Source organism: Chlamydotis macqueenii, chromosome Z (assembly GCF_036417535.1).
Source record: "Chlamydotis macqueenii isolate bChlMac1 chromosome Z, bChlMac1.mat, whole genome shotgun sequence".
Taxonomy (NCBI): domain Eukaryota; kingdom Metazoa; phylum Chordata; class Aves; order Otidiformes; family Otididae; genus Chlamydotis; species Chlamydotis macqueenii.
Window position 1 is genome coordinate 30,281,533 of NC_141593.1, and position 19,163 is coordinate 30,300,695.

At 35.6% G+C, this 19,163-nt stretch overlaps 1 protein-coding gene across 1 annotated transcript in view; it reads right to left on the reverse strand.

The window, feature by feature from the left end:
* Positions 1-19,163, reverse strand: part of PTPRD (protein tyrosine phosphatase receptor type D) — a 371,958-nt gene that overhangs the window by 57,403 nt on the left and 295,392 nt on the right. The window contains exons 26-28 of the mRNA XM_086770018.1: positions 17,869-17,910; positions 17,264-17,361; positions 5,269-5,392 (exon numbers count right to left, since the gene is read on the reverse strand). Of these exons, the coding sequence (XP_086626144.1) occupies positions 5,269-5,392; positions 17,264-17,361; positions 17,869-17,910 (264 nt within the window). The remainder of the gene's footprint in view (positions 1-5,268; positions 5,393-17,263; positions 17,362-17,868; positions 17,911-19,163) is intronic.

The window sequence follows — 19,163 nt, forward strand, 5'->3', positions numbered from 1 at the left end:
TAAATTAACTAACTTCTATATTAAATAAATTCAAATTCTTTAAATTAAAATGTAGAAAAGCCTTCAGATTATACCTTCCCTGATCACAGATGCAAGTATGAAAGAGTTAAGATTAACAATTACTCATATTTGCAAGGAAGATTTCCTCCCAGCTAGGTTAAAGTGGAAAATTCCACTCTATATCTCCACTCACCTTTTATCAAGAGGACAGAAAAATCCTCTATGTTCTTTAGCCAGAAAAATACTTTTACAAGGCAACTCAGTCTCATGACATATGAAAAGAATGCAGCTGGGACATGGGCAAGAAAGTCCATTTACCACAGGACCTGAGCAACTGTTAGTGACTTAACTAATACAGTTTCAGGACAAACTAGGTGCTGCTCCAACACTTCGTACTGCAAGACAATTGTCATCAAGGGTTTATCTCTAGCAGAATACAGTACTCTATAGGGTTCTATCTCCACTGAGATCAAGAATACAATAGGATTCATAATGCTCAGCTCCATTATCCAATACATATCCAACTCCAATACTCACCTACAGTATCCATTAGGTGCTTTTTTTGTTCTCTATCTATTCTCATAGTCCCTTCAAGTATCATACACATCATTTCTCACACAAAGTCTCTTTTAATCACTGTTTTCATGCATGACCTCAGTTTCACATCCTGCTCCAAAATAGTTTTGTATTCTGTAATACCATTTTTCCACTCTCACTTTCTATCTCACACTTTACCACGCTAGTTTTTGCTTCATCAGCTATGTTCCCACAATGCATAAACTTAAAGCCCTCTAGGGAAGGTGCCTTATCATAAGAGGCCTAATGAAGTGTGTGCAGTTTAAAAACAACATATGCAAAACCTGAACATCTGTAAATATCTACACTGACCAAGCAGAAACAATTATCAAAGGCAAATAAATTTAAATATTAAAATGTCACTTTCCGCAATGACTTTTCTGGCCATAACCTCATTCTGAGCTGAGAAAGCTGAAAAATTCTCTGTCAAGTCTAATAGTGCAAAAACGATCAAATGACAACTAGTTTGACTGCAGTGCAATGAAGTCCTGCAAACCTTTGTTAGCTGCCATAGCTTGAAGGCAAGATACCCACAAGCACAGCAGCAATTGCCATCATTACTTAAATTTGGGTTTAATAGTTAAGAGGTCAGTTGTTTTGCAAAAACAAGTGTCAAGAAGGGGACAAGGCAAGCAAATTCTGCCTTCAATAATACTGATATGAATCTTAACTAAGTCTATTGGCATCAGTAGAGTTGAGTGCAGATTTAGGATAGCACATCTGAAGTGTAAATTTACGGTAATCCATGCAGTATAACCAGACTTTTACAAGTTTCATGAAGGCAGAGTCATCATGTCTGCACAAAAAGTCAGCTAAAGAGTAAACTTCCAGACTGTAATTCTACCATAACTATTTTCTAGTAGCCTTTTCAACTACAATGTTGAATGACCAGAGTTTGCAATCTCCTTATTCTGCTAGACAGGAATCAAGCACAGTGCGGGAAGAATCAGATGAGTAGTTGAGCATAAAAGACATCCCATTTTCAGATATCTCAAGAGAACAAAGTGGCCCAGATTTTGCAGAGTAAGAATGCATAAGCAATGAAACAAAATCAGCCAATGTCACAATTAAAGTGCAAAAGATTAAAAAAAAAAACCTAAACACTATAGCTCCCAATGTATGCTAAGACTGTACTCGTGAACTGAGATGACAGTACAGCTTGCTGCAACACAGATTCAGATCCACAAGGCTAATAACGTAGACCTCAGAATTATTCGCTTGATTTCCTGAAGACAGTTATAATCTTAAATAGCTTTAATTGGACTTCATGTTTTATTCACAAACTGAAATCAAATAATGAAATTATTTCAAGCCTTTACAAAGGCTAAGTACTCAACAGCCTTTCTACTTAAAACAAATTAAACCATAAGCCTTCGTTTCTGTGCTGCTTCCCTAAGAGATGTGTTGTTAGTCATAAAAAGTGTGTGAAGTAATAGGATTAAATTCTATCATGCTTTTACAAGTTGGAAAAATGCAATGAAGAACTCAAAATGCTGATGAAGGTGTACTATCGGTTTAAATCAATGACTGATGTTTTGAACTATGTCAGAGCAAAAATGAACTAAGCCAGGTACTAGGCGTCAGTAAGAACTGTTTAAATAGAATAGATTACTGTGAGGGTGGTGAGGCACTGGAACAGGTTGCCCAGAGAAGTTGTGGATGCCCCATCCCTGGAAGTGTTCAAGGCTAGGCTGGATGGACTTGAGTGATTTGGTCTAGTGTAAGGTGTCCCTGCCTATGGCAGGGGGCTTGGAACTAGAAGATCTTTAATGTCTCTTCCAAGCCAAACTGTGATATCAAATAATCAAACTATGATATAAAAAATGCAATTTTAAACAACTTGATATTATCAATGAGTGGAAAGAAATAATTTCAAACCACTGTTACATGCTTCTTAAGACTTTCTAGGAATAGCTTTTTATTGCCTGTAGTCAGAGATGGGCAACAGAACAAAACTAGTCTCATGTCCTGTTTTAGAGTAGCAATTACAGCATTCCACGTTAGTGCAACACCATCAAGAGGCAAAGTCACCATCAGTGCAGGATTACAGTTTGGCAGAGTTTTAGTTTCTTTTTTATATATATTTGCTTTTAAACAGGGACCAAGTGTCTAGATGTAGAATGGAGCTCTTAATCTTAGAAAGAGCACAGTTATTATTCAAACCTCATGGAAAATAGTACTCTTCTTATGGCCATCAAAGAATTGCAGATAAGATCTATATATAAAATTCAAACAAATATTCTCTATCTAGCTGTAACAAAATGTAATATTATAGTCCAAATTTAGGTCCTGATCAACTTGTATTCTAACAAAGGAGAATTTTTTAAAAAACAATATTCAAAGTATTGATTTCCCTAGTAGCATAAAAACAATAGCAGCTGTCAACTGTTTTAAATGGTATGCATTTTCATTGTAGGAATATTTACTTAAAACTTGAAAGATAAGCACTTTTTACCAAATGCTAAGACCAATGTATTAAACTTATGAAGGTACTCACACAAAATTTCAGAAACACAATCATATAAAATTCCAGGGGGAAAAAAAATTAAAATGATATTTAAATACTAATTTATTACTGTTTTCAGGAGGAATTATTATAGCATAAAAAGGCATTTAATATTTGATTTATATTGCTGTTTTCACCATAAGATGAAGACTGAGAAAATACTTAAAATTATGCAATCAACAAATGAGTTATAATCTAATTTGTGGTTTTACACATAATACTGATATTTCAAAGGGTTATAATACTTTTCTTTGTTTAGGGTCACTAGCTATTATAGGGTTAGAAAAGTTAGCCTCATTGTGGTATTTCTTACTTACAAAAGGCAATAAAACATTACAGTTTAACTGTATGTTGCCCCTGCTCCTCAAAATACTCAGTCTTTTCCTATGGGCACAATGTAGATTTTTTTCATATTTTTACTATCTGTTATTTAAAAAGTAGTCTAATGTACTGTGTAATTTGATACTTTTAATTACTTTGACTAACATTTTCTGTTTTGCCTCCCAAATTTTCTTCCCTTTCTCTGAATATGTTCATTTTTTTTACAGGAACCAAATTTCATGGGCCATTTACACGAAGGGGAACCTGGCAGAACCTTCTAAGCACAGATGTCTGCCTTAAAAATTATGAAATAAATTTATTTGCAACTAGATTTTTTTCCTCTCCTTCTTTCTCCCATTACACAACTCTTTTTCCAAACAAAATTCCATGAAAATCTTAAGTTTTCTCTCAAATAGATTTATTTCCAAGTTACAATTCAGAATGGCTGTCAAATTGCTGTTCCTGGCCTTTCCTGACCACGTACTTAGTTCTTGACTAGACCAGTTACACAGAAAGGGATATTTTTCTTGAATTCCACCACATATAATGCTAATTAAATATCCTCTTTTCAGTGTTTAGACAGGTAGTTCTACTAGGTAGTGGCAGGTTTCTATACAGCTATATTCTTCTACAAGGCAATATGAAAAATTGTAAGCAACATTACAAAAGATCTTGTCAGAACTTCTATATGAGCCTCAGAGGTGGAACGAACCTAAGCAGGCAAATTTTTCAAGGCAATAATTCAAATTTTCTAATACATTTGAGAAGCTCTTATCTGTATTATCAAAGCCCACAGTATGCTGCAACAAAGAAGGGAAGATCTAAACTTCTATCAGTGGAATTGCCTTTTTCTTCACCAAGTAGCTAATATTAAAATGTGGTACACCTATAAATATTATCCCTCCTGTATCCAGTGTCTTCAGGCCTGGAGTAGCCAAAGATAAGCAGCTGTTTATAACTACATTAAAACACTTTGCAGCTTAACTTGTAGCATGCTAGGATTGAAATAATTATGACCTTGAATACAGTTCCCTACATCTTATGTTATCATATGCAAGCCCTGTCAGAGTTACTAAAGGCAAATTTTATTTTAATTTACATAGTTTCACTTAAACATATAATCCATTGTATTCTGGCCATCATTAAAACCTGACTGTCAATATACACTAAACTGAAAATCTGTCTTCATCCCAGAAACTTGGTCAGTGGTAAGGCAGAACTGCTAAGAAAAGAAATAATGTTCAAGTTTTTTGAAAGTTTTTTGACAAAGAAAGATAAAATGAAGAGCTCTCATTTTACCCTCTGCCAATCTTTTGTCAGTGAAATACTGAAGTTCCAACAATATCTGCGCATGGGCATTTGGTTAAACACTCTTGTTTAACATTCAGACTGTAAATGGAAAAGAAAAAACTGGAAGTTCTAACACAGAATTCTCAAAATTCTCCCTAAGAAAATAAAGCTGAACTGATTTTTTTTTCCCACATTAAGGATTTGGCAACTAAAACTCTATAATCGGATATGTTGATAATGTCATTGATGGACAAAAACCTCAATTCATGCAAGGTTACTGCTATATTTGCTTTGTAAAATTAGTGTAAGTAAACAGTGATGATAATTCACTTTAGATAACATGTTGGCATAAACACAGGGACCTGATGCATTCAGTATTATGTGACTCTGTGTCAATTTTAGTGCATTTTCATAATGAATTGCTGAGAATGAACATCAGAAAAGAATTGGCATTACAGGAATTTACTGGAAGTACTTTAATTAACACATCTTTATATTACTATGCAAAGAAATCAGGAGGTTAAATTATACCGGATTTTCTGTTTTAATTAGTTTAATTTTAAAGGTCTCCTTACCTTCTATTGCTGAGAGTAGAACACGGGAATGGTCATATGCAATTACATTCGCATATCTATTCTTTGGTTTGTTTACTTCCAAGTTAGAGTGTTCCCATGTGAACTGCTGACCCGGATCAATAGACTTCAAAAGAGAAAGAGAAGGAAAAAAAGGAAACTTTTGTTGTATTTATAATGATTACAAACCATATGCTACCATAGTTTACTCTAGAAATACTTTACTTTTGAATAAAAGTATGACTTTGGAACACATTGTAACATATTATATCATACTATATAAAACATTTGATATTTATCCATATGAAATTTCCACCTGGAGTTTAAAGCATGAGCTTTTCAAATCCAAGGCTTTCTCTTCAGAAAGGCAAGAGTATGCTATCCATCTTTTTACATTTTAACTCAGTTTAGTAAGTGAGGGGTGCTAGCATAATAGAGAATTAAAAAAATGTCAGAAATCTCAAAAACACTGGGATGAAGGGGAATAAATATTTTTCTCTCTATTACTATGTGAGATGTTCCAAAAATTCAGTGTCCTGTTTGTTAAATAAACTCCAAATGTTCCTGTAGAAGTTTTCCATAAGAAAAATAATATTGTTTCTGTTCTTTCATTTTGATGCCAGGCCAACATGTGATACCTAGTGTTGCTCAGGGGACCAGCTGCCTATCATCCAGGGACAACATAAAGAGACTTAATTTTTATTTCCTTGAATGACAAATGAGAAAGAAATTCAGGCATATCTGAAATTTTAATGATATCTTATTTCTCTGTTTATTTCCTGCTTCTTTCATGTTCCAGGACAGAGTTATTGAAGCTTGTCCCACACTCCTTCATCCTTCACCAGCAGGAAGACTCCATGCTATAGTATTTACTTTTACCTCTGTGGTTGCGGTATACACACAGTTGAGTGAATACAAAATACATAACAGATGGTACCTGCTAATGCTTGCTACGGTATTGGCTGTATGAAAGGTCATCTCATACTGAGAAGTCACAATTAATTACATATTGTTTTACTTTCCCTTTCTGTAATATTAGAGACCTTAAAATTATTTCATCAACACGTATATGCAACTGTGGTTTGCGGCTCATGTTGTTAGCTTAATCCTAGTAACAATCAGCAGCTGCCTGCGTCAGGTTGCTGTATATTACAAAAAAATAAGGACACAGATAAGCCTAGACAAGGCAGTTCACCAACACTGTATTCAGTTTCCATGAGCAGACAAAGCACAAGTTGGAAGCTCCATACTGCCACTTATAGTATCAAGCCATCTCTTTTGCATCACTTATACTGACTCCTCCCAGGGTTACAACAGCTGTGAGTCCATTTTATGTTAATTATAAAGAAATATGACGTGTAATCTGTTAGAGTAGGTATTATCAAACAATGAAGATGTGCGAAGCTAACAGTGTGACCTACTAGGATTTATTTCTTAGATTAATAATTAGTATTCTGCCAGTCAGAAAACTGCTTCATTCTTATGCATCTCTACATATCTTATACAATTTATTTATGTAACATTCAGATAATGACTTCACTTCTTTCTTGAGATTGTTCTAAAAAAAATTAGTTTTGCTTGGTTGCTTCATAGAGAGGTTGGAGAATATCCCACCATTTCCGTTTAGGAAACCAAGTCCCAGTACCTTATCCTATCTACTAATACCCTAGACTCAATTAACTTTTGTATCCATTACCAGCTAATTTTCCAGAATTTTGCTAATTTTCCTTACGGTCTTCTGGAGCTGGGCCTGGTTGAGCTCATTTGCATAACCTAACTGAGATCCGCTGAATAGGAGTGTGATGGTTCAGGTTCTGGCTCACTCTTTGCACACTGCTTTACCTACTCCGCTGTGTGTGGCAGCTCCTGTCCTCATAGGAGAGGTGCTCCAGCCTTCTTATCACCTTCGTGGCCCTCCTCTAGACCCTCTCCAACTGGTCCATGTCCTTCTTATGTTGGGGGCTCCAGAGCTGGACGCAGTACTCCAGGTGGGGTCTCACCAGGGCAGAGCAGAGGGGGAAATTTTCTCCCTCGACCTGCTGGCCACGCTCCTCTTGATGCAGCCCAGCATGCAGTTGGCCTTCTGGGCCACAAGGGCACATTGCCTGCTCATGTTAAACTTCTCACCTACCATCACTCCTAAGTCCCACTCCTCAGGGTTGGTCTCAATCCATTCTGTGCCCAGCCTATATTTGTGCCTGGGATTGCCATGACCCTTGTGCAGGACCTTGCACTTGGCCTGGTTGAACTTCATGAGGTTTGCATGGGCCTACCCCTCCAGCCTGTTAAGGTCCCTCTGGATGGCATTCCTCCCCTTCAGCGTGTCGATGGCACCACACAGCTTGGTGTCATCGGTGAACTTGCTGGGCCCAACACGGATCCCTGAGGGATGCCACTTGTTACCGGTATCCACTTGGACACTGAGCTGTTGACCACCACTCCCTGAGTGTGGCCATCCAGCCAATTCCTTATCCAGTAAATGGTCCATCTATGAAAGCCATGCCTCTCCAGTTTAGAGAGAAGGATGTCATGCGGGACAGTGTTAAATGCTTTGTACAAGTCCAGGTAGATAGCTGATAGGATTCTGAAGTAAGTAAGCACAGCTTCATTTAAAAACACAAATATTTTTGTCCTTACTGCTAGGTGTTACTTATTTCATCTAAGGTGAACAGAAAGAATTCGGATCACATTTCCATCAGCACTGGGAAGAGGAGAGTCATATACACACACAGTGTATTTAAGACCTGTAATATACCTGTTTATCAGCTGACTAGCAATTCATCTACATCATACGACTTGAAAAGCAATCAAATTTACATAATGATTTATCTCAGCAAGAATCTCCTCTTTTCCTTTTTGAGTGAATGAGGTGAATAAGGTAACTTGTGCAGAGTATTTGCAGGTCAAGTTTTCAGTATTTAAGAAAGTAATTACTATGGGCTTAGCTCAGAATTCTATCAATAATTTAGAACATAAACATAGTAATTTCAAATAAACAGAACATGCTTAATATAATAATGTATTATACTCTAAATAATTTTTTAAATAAAATTAATTATTTGACCATGAGTATAGCACATTTTCACTATCTGTGACTACCTAGTCAGAATTTTTTGAGATATATATATGCAAACATGCTAGCTGAATAGCAGCCCACAGCCCTAGAATGAGGCAACACCACTCTGCATTTTTCTAGATATATAACTGAAGGAGACACTCTGCCCAATCTTTTAGGTTTTTACCTGCAGTGTCCAAATATTCTGGAAATTACTTCACAATATAAGATGTCACATACATTTTCTCTTCACACTTGACAAGAAAACTAGAAAATAACAGAATACACTGTCTGACTAACAGACAGGCTAGTTTCAAGCCTGGACTGGAGGACTCAGGCTGTACCCCATAAAAAATAAAAAGGATGTACATAAATTTAAAAAACCCATAAATTATTTATTCATAATTACAACTACCTGCAATCATAAAGTTTAAGGTGCATTTTTGCATATACAGTTGCACTTAGAAAATGATGATCTAACGAGCTTCAGCTCTTATACCTACTGTTAATTTACAGATTATTAAGAATATTTTACATTTAAAGCTTAGCTTCAATTGTTCAGTATTATTCTTCCCATTTTCACTCCTTACTGTTTAAGAGATCTAAAGCTGCTTTTCAATACCAATGAAAAAATCAAACAGCATCTTTCTCTGTCAGCTATTTGTAGAACTACATGAGGATATGTTCCTCATAGCAGCATATTATATTCTAAATACACTTCTTTGTATGATGTAAAGCCAGATGGTGTAATGCAGTGATTAATATTTAGGCCTGCATATAGACATAGTTAACAGAAATTATGTCAAAACCAGGCAAATAGATTAAACTTCAATCTTTCCTGTTTTTCTCACCAATTTGAATGACTTCATGGTCTTACTATCCACAAAGTGCTGTTTTGGTAAAATAAAGTTAATTTATATTTCCTCAGACTTAATAGTCACACTGGAACAAGGAATAGAGTAGTATTGGCAGACACATTTCAGAAGTATGAAAGACCAATAACTCATAAATAACAACTTTGTACTAACAGTTTTAATGAGTGCTTTAATGGTTTAATGGATGGCACTTTAATATGATTTCTATTATATTCATTCTGAAAGTTTGCCTTCAGTAAAGCTGTCATTAACAAAGAATTAGATTTTTTTTTTTAATAGCGTAACTGTGCAGTATGGGTGCTTTGTGCAAGAGAAATAACAAGATCTGTAATAGTGTTATTATCCTCCCATGCTTTGACTATTTTTTCAGCTACCGTGTTCTAAATGGTTGGCTGCTGAAAAAAAGTCTGATCTGTTACTGGGAAAAGATTTGAGCAATATTTACTAGAACAATGCACCATCCATAAAATAGTTATTTGACCATGAATTATGGTAACCAAAATGTGTTTCCCAAAGAATTTCAAACAACCCCCCCTCCAGTAAATTATGTACCTGCTGATTGTGAAGTTTTCCTTTACACCGGTTAAACAAAAGGCAAACGTTCCCTGCTGTGATTGTGAGTCTTTCAGGAGTATATCCTGGTACAGTACTGGGGAAGGAATGGATGACAAAATGCAACCCTTCTTGGTGTAACCTGACATATGCCTGCCTGCCCGGGAACAGTGCTCTACATAGGGTCACTATGTCAGCAAATTAAGAGCCAGCAGGTTTGAGTCTTCATGTGCTGTGGGGAATGTGAGTTACTGTGTAGGTTTCACAAGCCCAGAAGGGGAAGGAAGCATATTCTGTAAAGAATTTCCCAGCACTGTAGGTGCTGTGTTTGAGGCTCTAATTAAATCATTAAAAAGCACTGGGTCATAGAGAAACCTAAGACAGGGTAGAGAAAGAAGAATGAAAAAGATAAATTTGAGAAGACGCCAATGCAGATACACTCTGCACAACTGGAGAAAGTAGTCAGCTACCCATAAAAATGAACAATTTGACCCTTTTTTTACCAATGCCAGCAATTGTGATGAGAATTTCCTATCATAGATGATGAATCTATAAGAGGATGCCATTGAATTATGGAGGAAACTTGCTAATAGAATGAGATTTGCACACTGCATTACCAAAACATGAATGTTAGATGCATGAACATTAATACATGATCATGGCAACAGGCCAATAGAATTATGTTTTCTTATTAAGGCAGAGTTTTTCACATCACACTATAAAGGTTGCCATTTTCAAGAGGTATCAGGGGACAAACTCACATTTTTTTTTGCGTTATTAAGTCTTCTTTGGAAATCAAATGTAAGTTTTTATCCTGGTCCTAAAAACAGTTTAAAACACACAGATGAGACACTTCCTGTTGACTCTCAAAGGAAAGTGACCCAACTGTTCAAGAGCAGCTAGAAATACAACTAAGGCTTTTGCCAAACTCCTTTCAAGAACAAAGATATTTCCTCTACAATATCAAACTAATATTCCTATAATCAAATGAGATCATGTAAAACCTGACTCCAGTGAAATCAAGCTATATATTTATATAACCAAAGTATACTTAAGGAGGAAAATAGCCAGTATTTGAAAATATCTTTGGATCCTCTATTACATAAACAGCTTTAGAAAATCTAACTTGTTAAGAACCAATTCTACTGTTTTATATTTCTTTTCCTCCAGTCTTAAGTGTAATCTGTTTATTCCTCATTGGCAATTAAAATCCTATGTCTGTGATATCATAAGCAATTGTAGTGGAAATAATTCTGTGTTGGAAGTAGAGGATTACACTCAACTTCAGGTATGAAATAAATATCAGGAGCAGAGGAATACTTGAGTAATGAAAAACCTTGCTTAGTTTAAATATTTTTGTGATTAAAGCATCACGTTGTTCTGTTTTATATAGTACATGAAATACAGCAGCTCTTAAACACTAAACTTTGTAATTGTCTCACATGAGACACTAGTGCTGCTTTAAATTTCCAACATATTTTTAAAGCACTGTCAACATTTATTTTTTTTTTAAGAAAGGAGTAATGGAGTGAAATTCTTCACTCGTGCCTCCATTTCCCTCCAAAAAACTCCTAAAAATTTTGCAAATTAATCTTTCTAAAAAGCTTCTACAAAGCTCAGTTTTACCTATAATGACCTACACAGTCTGTCCTTGAATAATTTTTCTTGCTGTACGAACTGGGCTACTTTTCTCTTCCTACACATATCACTGTTTTCAGTTGGGCGAAATAAAAGTGACATTTATTGCAGTATTTGACTATTTAAACTGTCTCTGTGGAATTCTTTGGCAAAATAGCACTAGGTATCAGATCAAAACCTAGATCCTAATATGATAACTTGAGCTTTATTTTATCTGAATATTCTTTTAACTATATAAACATAAAAAATGTTATTATCCTAAGAAAGCATTCACAGCACAAACGAAAGAGATAATACACTGCTATAAATCTTGACTAGTGTCACTTCAAATTCCTGCATTATGTCTTTAAAATTCTCTATCATAACTATTCTTCTGGCTCAGATACTACCCTAGGTGGAACTAAGCACCAAATAAACTACATGAATGCAACAGCATATGTGTCATTAATAAGAAAACAAACAACTCTTCATCATTCACTGACTACACTAATTGTTTCTCAACAAATGGAGCGCATCCTACGAAAGTGAAGTTACAGAATAAAAAAAAAAAAGTATGTTTGTAATATTAGAAAGAGGATACTATTGTAAAGATAAAGAATAGAAAACAAATTTTTGCTGAGAAGAAATTGTTTTTTGCATATAAGTCACTATTATTTGTAATGATATGGCAGTTAAGTGCAGCTGTTTCTTTGGTACAGATTCTTTCAGTAGGTTGTATGTTCTTCATGGACTTTTAAAGTGTTTTATAACAATAATAAGTTTTCTATGTGCTTGTACTACGTAAAATTTATTGTGTTTTAGTGTCCAGTGTTTATCTTGTTGCAGCTTGAGATACAAAAAGATAAATGTCCTGTATTCCGTAAATTGTCTTCTCATCACAAATCCTACCCACTGATACTGAAAAGCTACAATAAAACTTGTAATAGTACAGCAGTGTGGCATGGCGTCAAAATGCATCTTCATCTTTTCCAATACTCAGTATTAAAGTAAAAGAATGGCTGTAATTTACAGAAAGAAGTCTGATGAGGAAAAACATTAAAATTACATACAACTTCTCATAACATTTGTTAACTACTGCACACACACACAGAGTAAATCATACAATAAAACTTAGAGGCTAGTAGTGTAATTTTTGCATTGCAGTGACAGGTTCTTACACAAAAATGGTATCAATCTGAATCTACTTCCTTAAGGGTATAAAGCTATGACTACAGATCTCAGATAATAAATGTGAAACGATTTACACAAGACCTAGGAATTTGCTTTGGAGGAACAGATTTTCTGTTCTATGTTCAAGGAGGAAATTACTTCACAAATACATCTAGTGTATTGCATAAAGCAGGCAGAACTTCACTGTTCTGATTCAGTCTGTCTCCATGACCACTTTCTATTGTTAAATTCAGAAGCCTGAGTTAAGAAGGAAATATGATATAAAGGTCAGTTTCTTATGAATATGGCTTTCTGCTTAGCAGCTGTCAAGTCCATATGGAGCCTTGCATTACATAAAAATCCCACTGAAACTGCCAAAGTCAGCAAAAGCTTCATAATAATCAGCTGGAGTAAAGAACCTTGTCTTTAAATAAGGAAATACAAAAGAGCTATGTGACACAAAGGATTTGTCATGTTAACAAGGTAAACATTTTGCTAAGGCTTGGGGATTGCAAGCTAATAATAATAATTAATGAAGGATTATGAAAAAATTATTTTGAAGTAGAAATGAACTTTATTGAGAGGAGGACATAGTGCTATCTGTGCTAAAACCATAAAACCACTCTAACCAACAGGTGAATTACAATTTTATTTAAATCTTACAATACTCATAATCTGTAATTATAACCCTTGTTCTCCCACAAAATCTGGTATTCAAGGTAAAGTTGTGAGAGAAGTACAATGACCGAAGTCTCCATTGTTCTCATGACCATCCCCTGCAAGAGCTGAGCTAGGAGAAGCCATGAAGAAGACACTAAGAAATAGTTTCTGAAGACTTGCAGAAGTAGGAACTCCTCCAATTGACATCAAAGTTTATAAAGAATTACGCAGATGTAAAATGCTTTATACTGGAGAATATACTCTTTTTACCACATCACAGCAATGAAGGAGTTCTACTTTTTTCTTTTTTTTTTTTTCCGTGAGACTACAGAGTTTATACTATGCATATTTCTACTTACTTTTTTTGCAATACCTACTTTCCTAACTTGCCACATTACCCTGGGTGTTCCTTTCAGAAGCAGAGTGCAGTGGGCTGCAGTTCAGATGTATTATTTCTTTAATAGCAATTTTAGATTCTTTCTCAACTAGATTTCACACAGCACAAAAGGGAATATATTGTCAGGGGGAAAAAAAAAAAAACAGAAAACAAAAACCCAAAAAACAAACCACCAAAAAAAAAACATTTGGGAAGCTTTGTACCAGATGAATGGACAATAGTGGGTTGAGTTTGGGATTATTTGAGGAAAGCACTTCTGTCTTCTCTCATGGTCCACATTTACAAAGAAGCCTTCCTTCACCTTCCATAGGAGGGTGCAAGGAAATTACGCGGTTTCGTTAGAAAGTTATGCCAGAGGGTATAAATCAACAGAGAAGACAGTATGTAGATGTGTACCTTCTGTGACAGAACTTTTTTTCTCTCTTTGGAATTTGCGAACAGATAGGGAGGTTTCTCTCTATCTGAAGAGAAAGTGGGAACAGGCAAGAAAGCGATACCTTTCCAAAAGGAGAAAAACAAACTTGTAGACAATTTTGATTGGAAATTCTCTTCAAAATACAGTGGATGGAACAGGAGCAAGTATTCAAATACTTCTGAATAGCTGAAAAGGGTGTATATAATACGAAAAGATGTGTTTGAGTTGTGAAACAAGTAATTCTTTTGAAGTGGCAACTAAAGTAGGGTGTGCTAAAAATAATTAAACATCCTTTTGAAATGGAGCTAACCTGAAAGAAATTCTACAAGTTGGATGAGAAGTCCATGCAATGTAAGAAATTCCATAAAAAGTAAAATAAAATAGTAGAATTATTTTATTTTAATGGAATTGTTATTTTTTCTCCTGCCAAGGAGGAAAGGGGATAATGAAAAAAAAAAAGTCATCAGTGGTAACTGATTAAAAATGTTTGTTTCCCCAAATGGGAATTAACTGGAGGACTTTATTACTGTCTATAAAGGTCGACAGTTTCCTGCTGCATGTTATACCTTTAACTCTTGAAGATCTCTTAAACTCTTTATCTCTTTAACTCTTCAAGGCCAGGCTCGATGAGGCTCTGAGCAACCTGATCTAGTTGGGGATGTCCCTGCTCCTTGCAGGGGGGCTGGACTAGATGACCTTTGAAGGTCCCTTCCAACTCTAACTATTCTATGATTCTATGATCAAAAATATATCTTTTTCCTTCTATGTCACCAGTTCAAACGTAATCTGAAGTGATAATAATTGAACTGTTACCATCTGTACCCATTTCTCCCTCAGAATTGGATAGTTGCTTTTAACGGAGATTAGTGAGGACTGCTGCTGAAAGAGAAGGTCCCAGTCCCCGACCACAAATGTTCCCAGCAGCTCTCTTGTGCTGGCACTACAGCTCATGCAGCCATGTGGTGAGCTAGTTCAGGGAATTGATCCAACTGAAAACAGCAAGAAAAATAAAACAATTAGTTTTCAGCTGAATCTATTTCCTGAGATAATCCTTGAACAGCTGCACATGCGCTAGTGCCAGGATTGGCACAAGAGAGGTAACAGCAATGCACAGCCAAGACAGGGAGATGACTTACAGTGATCATCAAACTGGAGCCTTAGTCCACTGCCTAGACTAGACCATGAAATAAAATAGCAGTGCTTTTCACTAATTCTGTCTCAAAATGGATGAATCTTGGACCAGATGGAAATTAAGTGGTATCTCTAAAGCTAGGATTCCAAAGAGAAATGTTGAACTCCCTTGGGCAAAGCAATGTGAATGAAGCTTGATGTTGACCTACAGTTGCACACATTTTAATCTTGAATGTCTCATCACTCTGCACCAGATGGTATGTTTCGCAAAAGAAAAAAAAAAAAAGAACGTGAAAGTTGGGCTGTTTACACAGACTGGTAAAAAGTTCTGGAGGGACAGATACCAAGAATTTAATAATTTAATATATCTTCACAATGTTGGTGATAAAAGGTTAAGATTACATTCTCAAGATTATTTTAATGATATAAATAATAAAGGAAACATAAAAGATCAAAACTGAGTATAAGAATACTCATGTCATCACTACAATCACTCAAGACACAGTAAAGGCATGTTGTTTATTTTTATGGAAGTTATACTTGACATTATGACTTGTAATGACATTTTTTATTTATTAAATGGAATTTCCTACAGATATTCCAAGGAATTTGCCCATAATGCAACAGGAAATTATTGTCAAATTTTTACCAAATGTTAGCTTTTTTTTATGGTGAACATTCTGATACATAGATTTCCCTGTCTGATTCTTTATATGCTACAATATTTGTACTTCAGAAAATAGAATTTACACACAGAAATGTGCGAAGATACTCCCATATTTTTTGTGATTGCTACAGTAAACAGCAATTGTGAGATGCTCTTCAAACAAATTTATTTCCATGAATTCTTGAGACTGTATTTTTCTTTTGACATTGAATGATATTATTTTTTTAGAGCAGTCTTTTGGTCTTTCTGAACAGCGCTTTCAATTAAATAATAAGCAATTGTAGTTCTCTATCATAGCAGGTAGTATTAATTTTTAACATTTTCTGTCAAAACTACTTAAATACATTGTGCATTTAAGGATCTCTGTACCACAGAGCCACATGCTAGTATGAAACCAACATGTGAAATCTCCTTCAGTGGCTTCAGATGCTCCTACAGTGGCACCATCAGTGTTTGTATGAATCTCCAAATGAAATGAACGTGCAGTCGCTAAAAAATGAGAGTACATGAGTATTTACTCCACCATGCTAACAAAGTCTTCGGGACTTTCAAGCAAGGATTAGTGACACAACAGGCTATAAAGAAAATACTGTGTCAGTGATCCCTCTGGGAGCTGTTAATCCTTGGATCACTGACATGACTACCCATAGCTGCTTTAAAGAAGCATTCTTTTTGTGATGCTTCAGTGCACACTTTATCCACAGATTTTTGACATAGACTATATTGGCACTGAAAAAACAGCTATAATTTACTGTGTTTAATGGATGGCTATCTAAGTCCCTTTGGCCTCAAATTACTAACATGAGAGGCTGTTACTGTCCACAGTAGCAATGCCTGTCTGGGGAGGTATACTCCATCGATTACCGACAAGGGGGCTTGTAAATGATTACACTCTTCCACTTAAATTCTTTCATGCTCTTACAGACGATCATTCACAGATTATCAATATGAGGACATTCCTCCTGTATGACAGGAGGAAAATACAATGTCTTGAAACTGTTATATTAGGAAAGACACCAGGCAATTGCAAATTCTTTTAATCCATGTAAAATTAACATAGTGGACTGTAACTTCTTTGGAGCCTGAACTGTATGTGTCCTGTCCATATTACACAAGAGATTTTAAAAATAATCTAAGGATCTTTTAACTGCAGAGTAGTTGGATGTTTGTGTATATTAAAATGAGTAAGTGCTGTATCGCTCACACGCTACTTCAAGTATGTGCTCATGGAATCTGCCTGACACATATCCTTACAAAAAGAGAACAGACTGTTACAAGCAAAGGAGCCACCTCACCGATGTAGTCATTTTACATAGTCATTTTACATTTTTTTAATCATGGTTTTATATCTTACAAAACCGGCATCTTCAAGGTGGGTTACATATCAAAGAAAAGTCTAAAGAAACCGAAAGTATAACATTTTAAACAGTTTGAATAATGAGAAAGTGGGGAATATTACCTCATACTCCTGTGAGAACTTCAAATTGTCATTTGCTTTCAATCTTTCAATGTGATCTGCAAGTTCCAAGATAGGTATTGGGGGATGACTGGCCATACCTGTTGAACAAGAAAGAAGAACAGAATTTAAAGTAAACTATAGTGATGGCATTGCTCTAAAATTTAGAAAATGTAGTAGTTAGAATGGCTAGAAATGTGTAAGTAGTAAAGATGTCATATGTGAGAGAAGCAGGCAAATAGTTTGGTTACTCAAAGCAGGACATGCTCTGGCTAGATGAACTTTGAAGCCAAATTAAAATAAGTCACCAAGCATATTCCCAAAGCTAACATTCCTAGTGTAGAGGAAAGGGTAACTGTGATATGAGTCAATAAGGTTAGGTAGGTATGGAAAAATGAGACAGTTAGACCTAATGCTGACCTCTGCTTTGAGTAATGACTCTTAATGTCATTTCAAACTCCTTCTCCTGCACTGCATGAAATGGAAACTCCATTGAATTAGATGAAGAAAGGTGAGCTGAGAAATAGACACTGAGAGAGCCCTAAAGGGGAAAGAATAGTGTTTTGACAGAAAACAAAGTGACTTATGCATAATCAAGAAAAACGAACTTGAAGAATGAAGGTTACCGAGGTAACCGGAGACACCTGAACCTGCAAAGGAAATGGTAAAAAACAAAGAAACCTAAAACCAACATAAAACTAACTTATAAAATAAATTATAAAAAATGAAATGGGTAGCTTGAGTGTTAATAATAATGCATCAAGGTCTAGAATACTGACTACATATTCTGACTAAATCAGAAGCATTTAAATATTTTATGAAATTTTGAGGTGACTGACATTCACATGCAAGTATGAATGACTAGAGTAACATGCACCATTCCTTTCAGACAACAGCCACTGAAGACAACATTGGACATCAGACAAGTAGAACTTCAAAAATGTTTTCACTAGTAGCAGATTGTAGAGGCAGGGGTTGTACAGTTTGGCTGGACACACATACTGACTGCACTAGTACCTTAAAATATGCTTAATCTGAAACCCCATTTATCAAGCCCCAAAAGTACCTACAATCTACTTCAGGTGTAAACATCTTTGTCCACTGATACTGAGTGAAAAAGAAGAAGAAGAGCTGGGAATCAGAGAGAAAGATGAGTGTGAAAGGGAGTACAGGGACAGCAAGGCAAAAGACAGACAGAAAAGATGTGGGGTCAACTAGAACAATCTGCCAGCTGAAGATTTGCCAGGCAAAAATTTGTGAATGTTTGCTTCATGTTATTAGTCTTCATGACCCTTCTTCAAAATTCTTACATTCTTCTCTTCATGCTTTATACTATCACACCTAAGATGAAAGTGAGTTTTCAATTGCTTGTGGGAAGAAATCAGAGCTGGCTAGAAAAATTAAGCTAGTGAACCCCAGGATCTCTTGAAGTTACAAAGGGAAAATAGTGATGACTCAAGGGGGCTCAAGCTGGAAGCCATGTTGTACAATGTGGTTTGCTTTGTCACCGTGAATTTCAAGAGCATGCCTAAGACAGTTAACCTGCTTTCCCTGTAAATGTAGCTGAAGATGACCATGTGTTTACAACACAGTCTCACTATAACATGTTTTTCTTTTTCTTTTAATTCTTGTTTTCTTTTTGATTCTCTGACATTTCAGGCATGATATTAGAGTACAAAACAATGTCCAGCAGCACTGGCTCTAATTCTTCTGACCCTATACATATATGTATTCTATATCACCTTCATAGCACATCTCTGTTGGTGAGACATTATTTAAAGTAGATACTAAGGCAAGCTTTCAGTCAACTAACAAAGGAGAATATTCCCATATAATGGGGAGATTTCTTACAAATTTCCATTAACAAATTAGTCTGTAAGTACTGATTTATTTGAATCAGTTC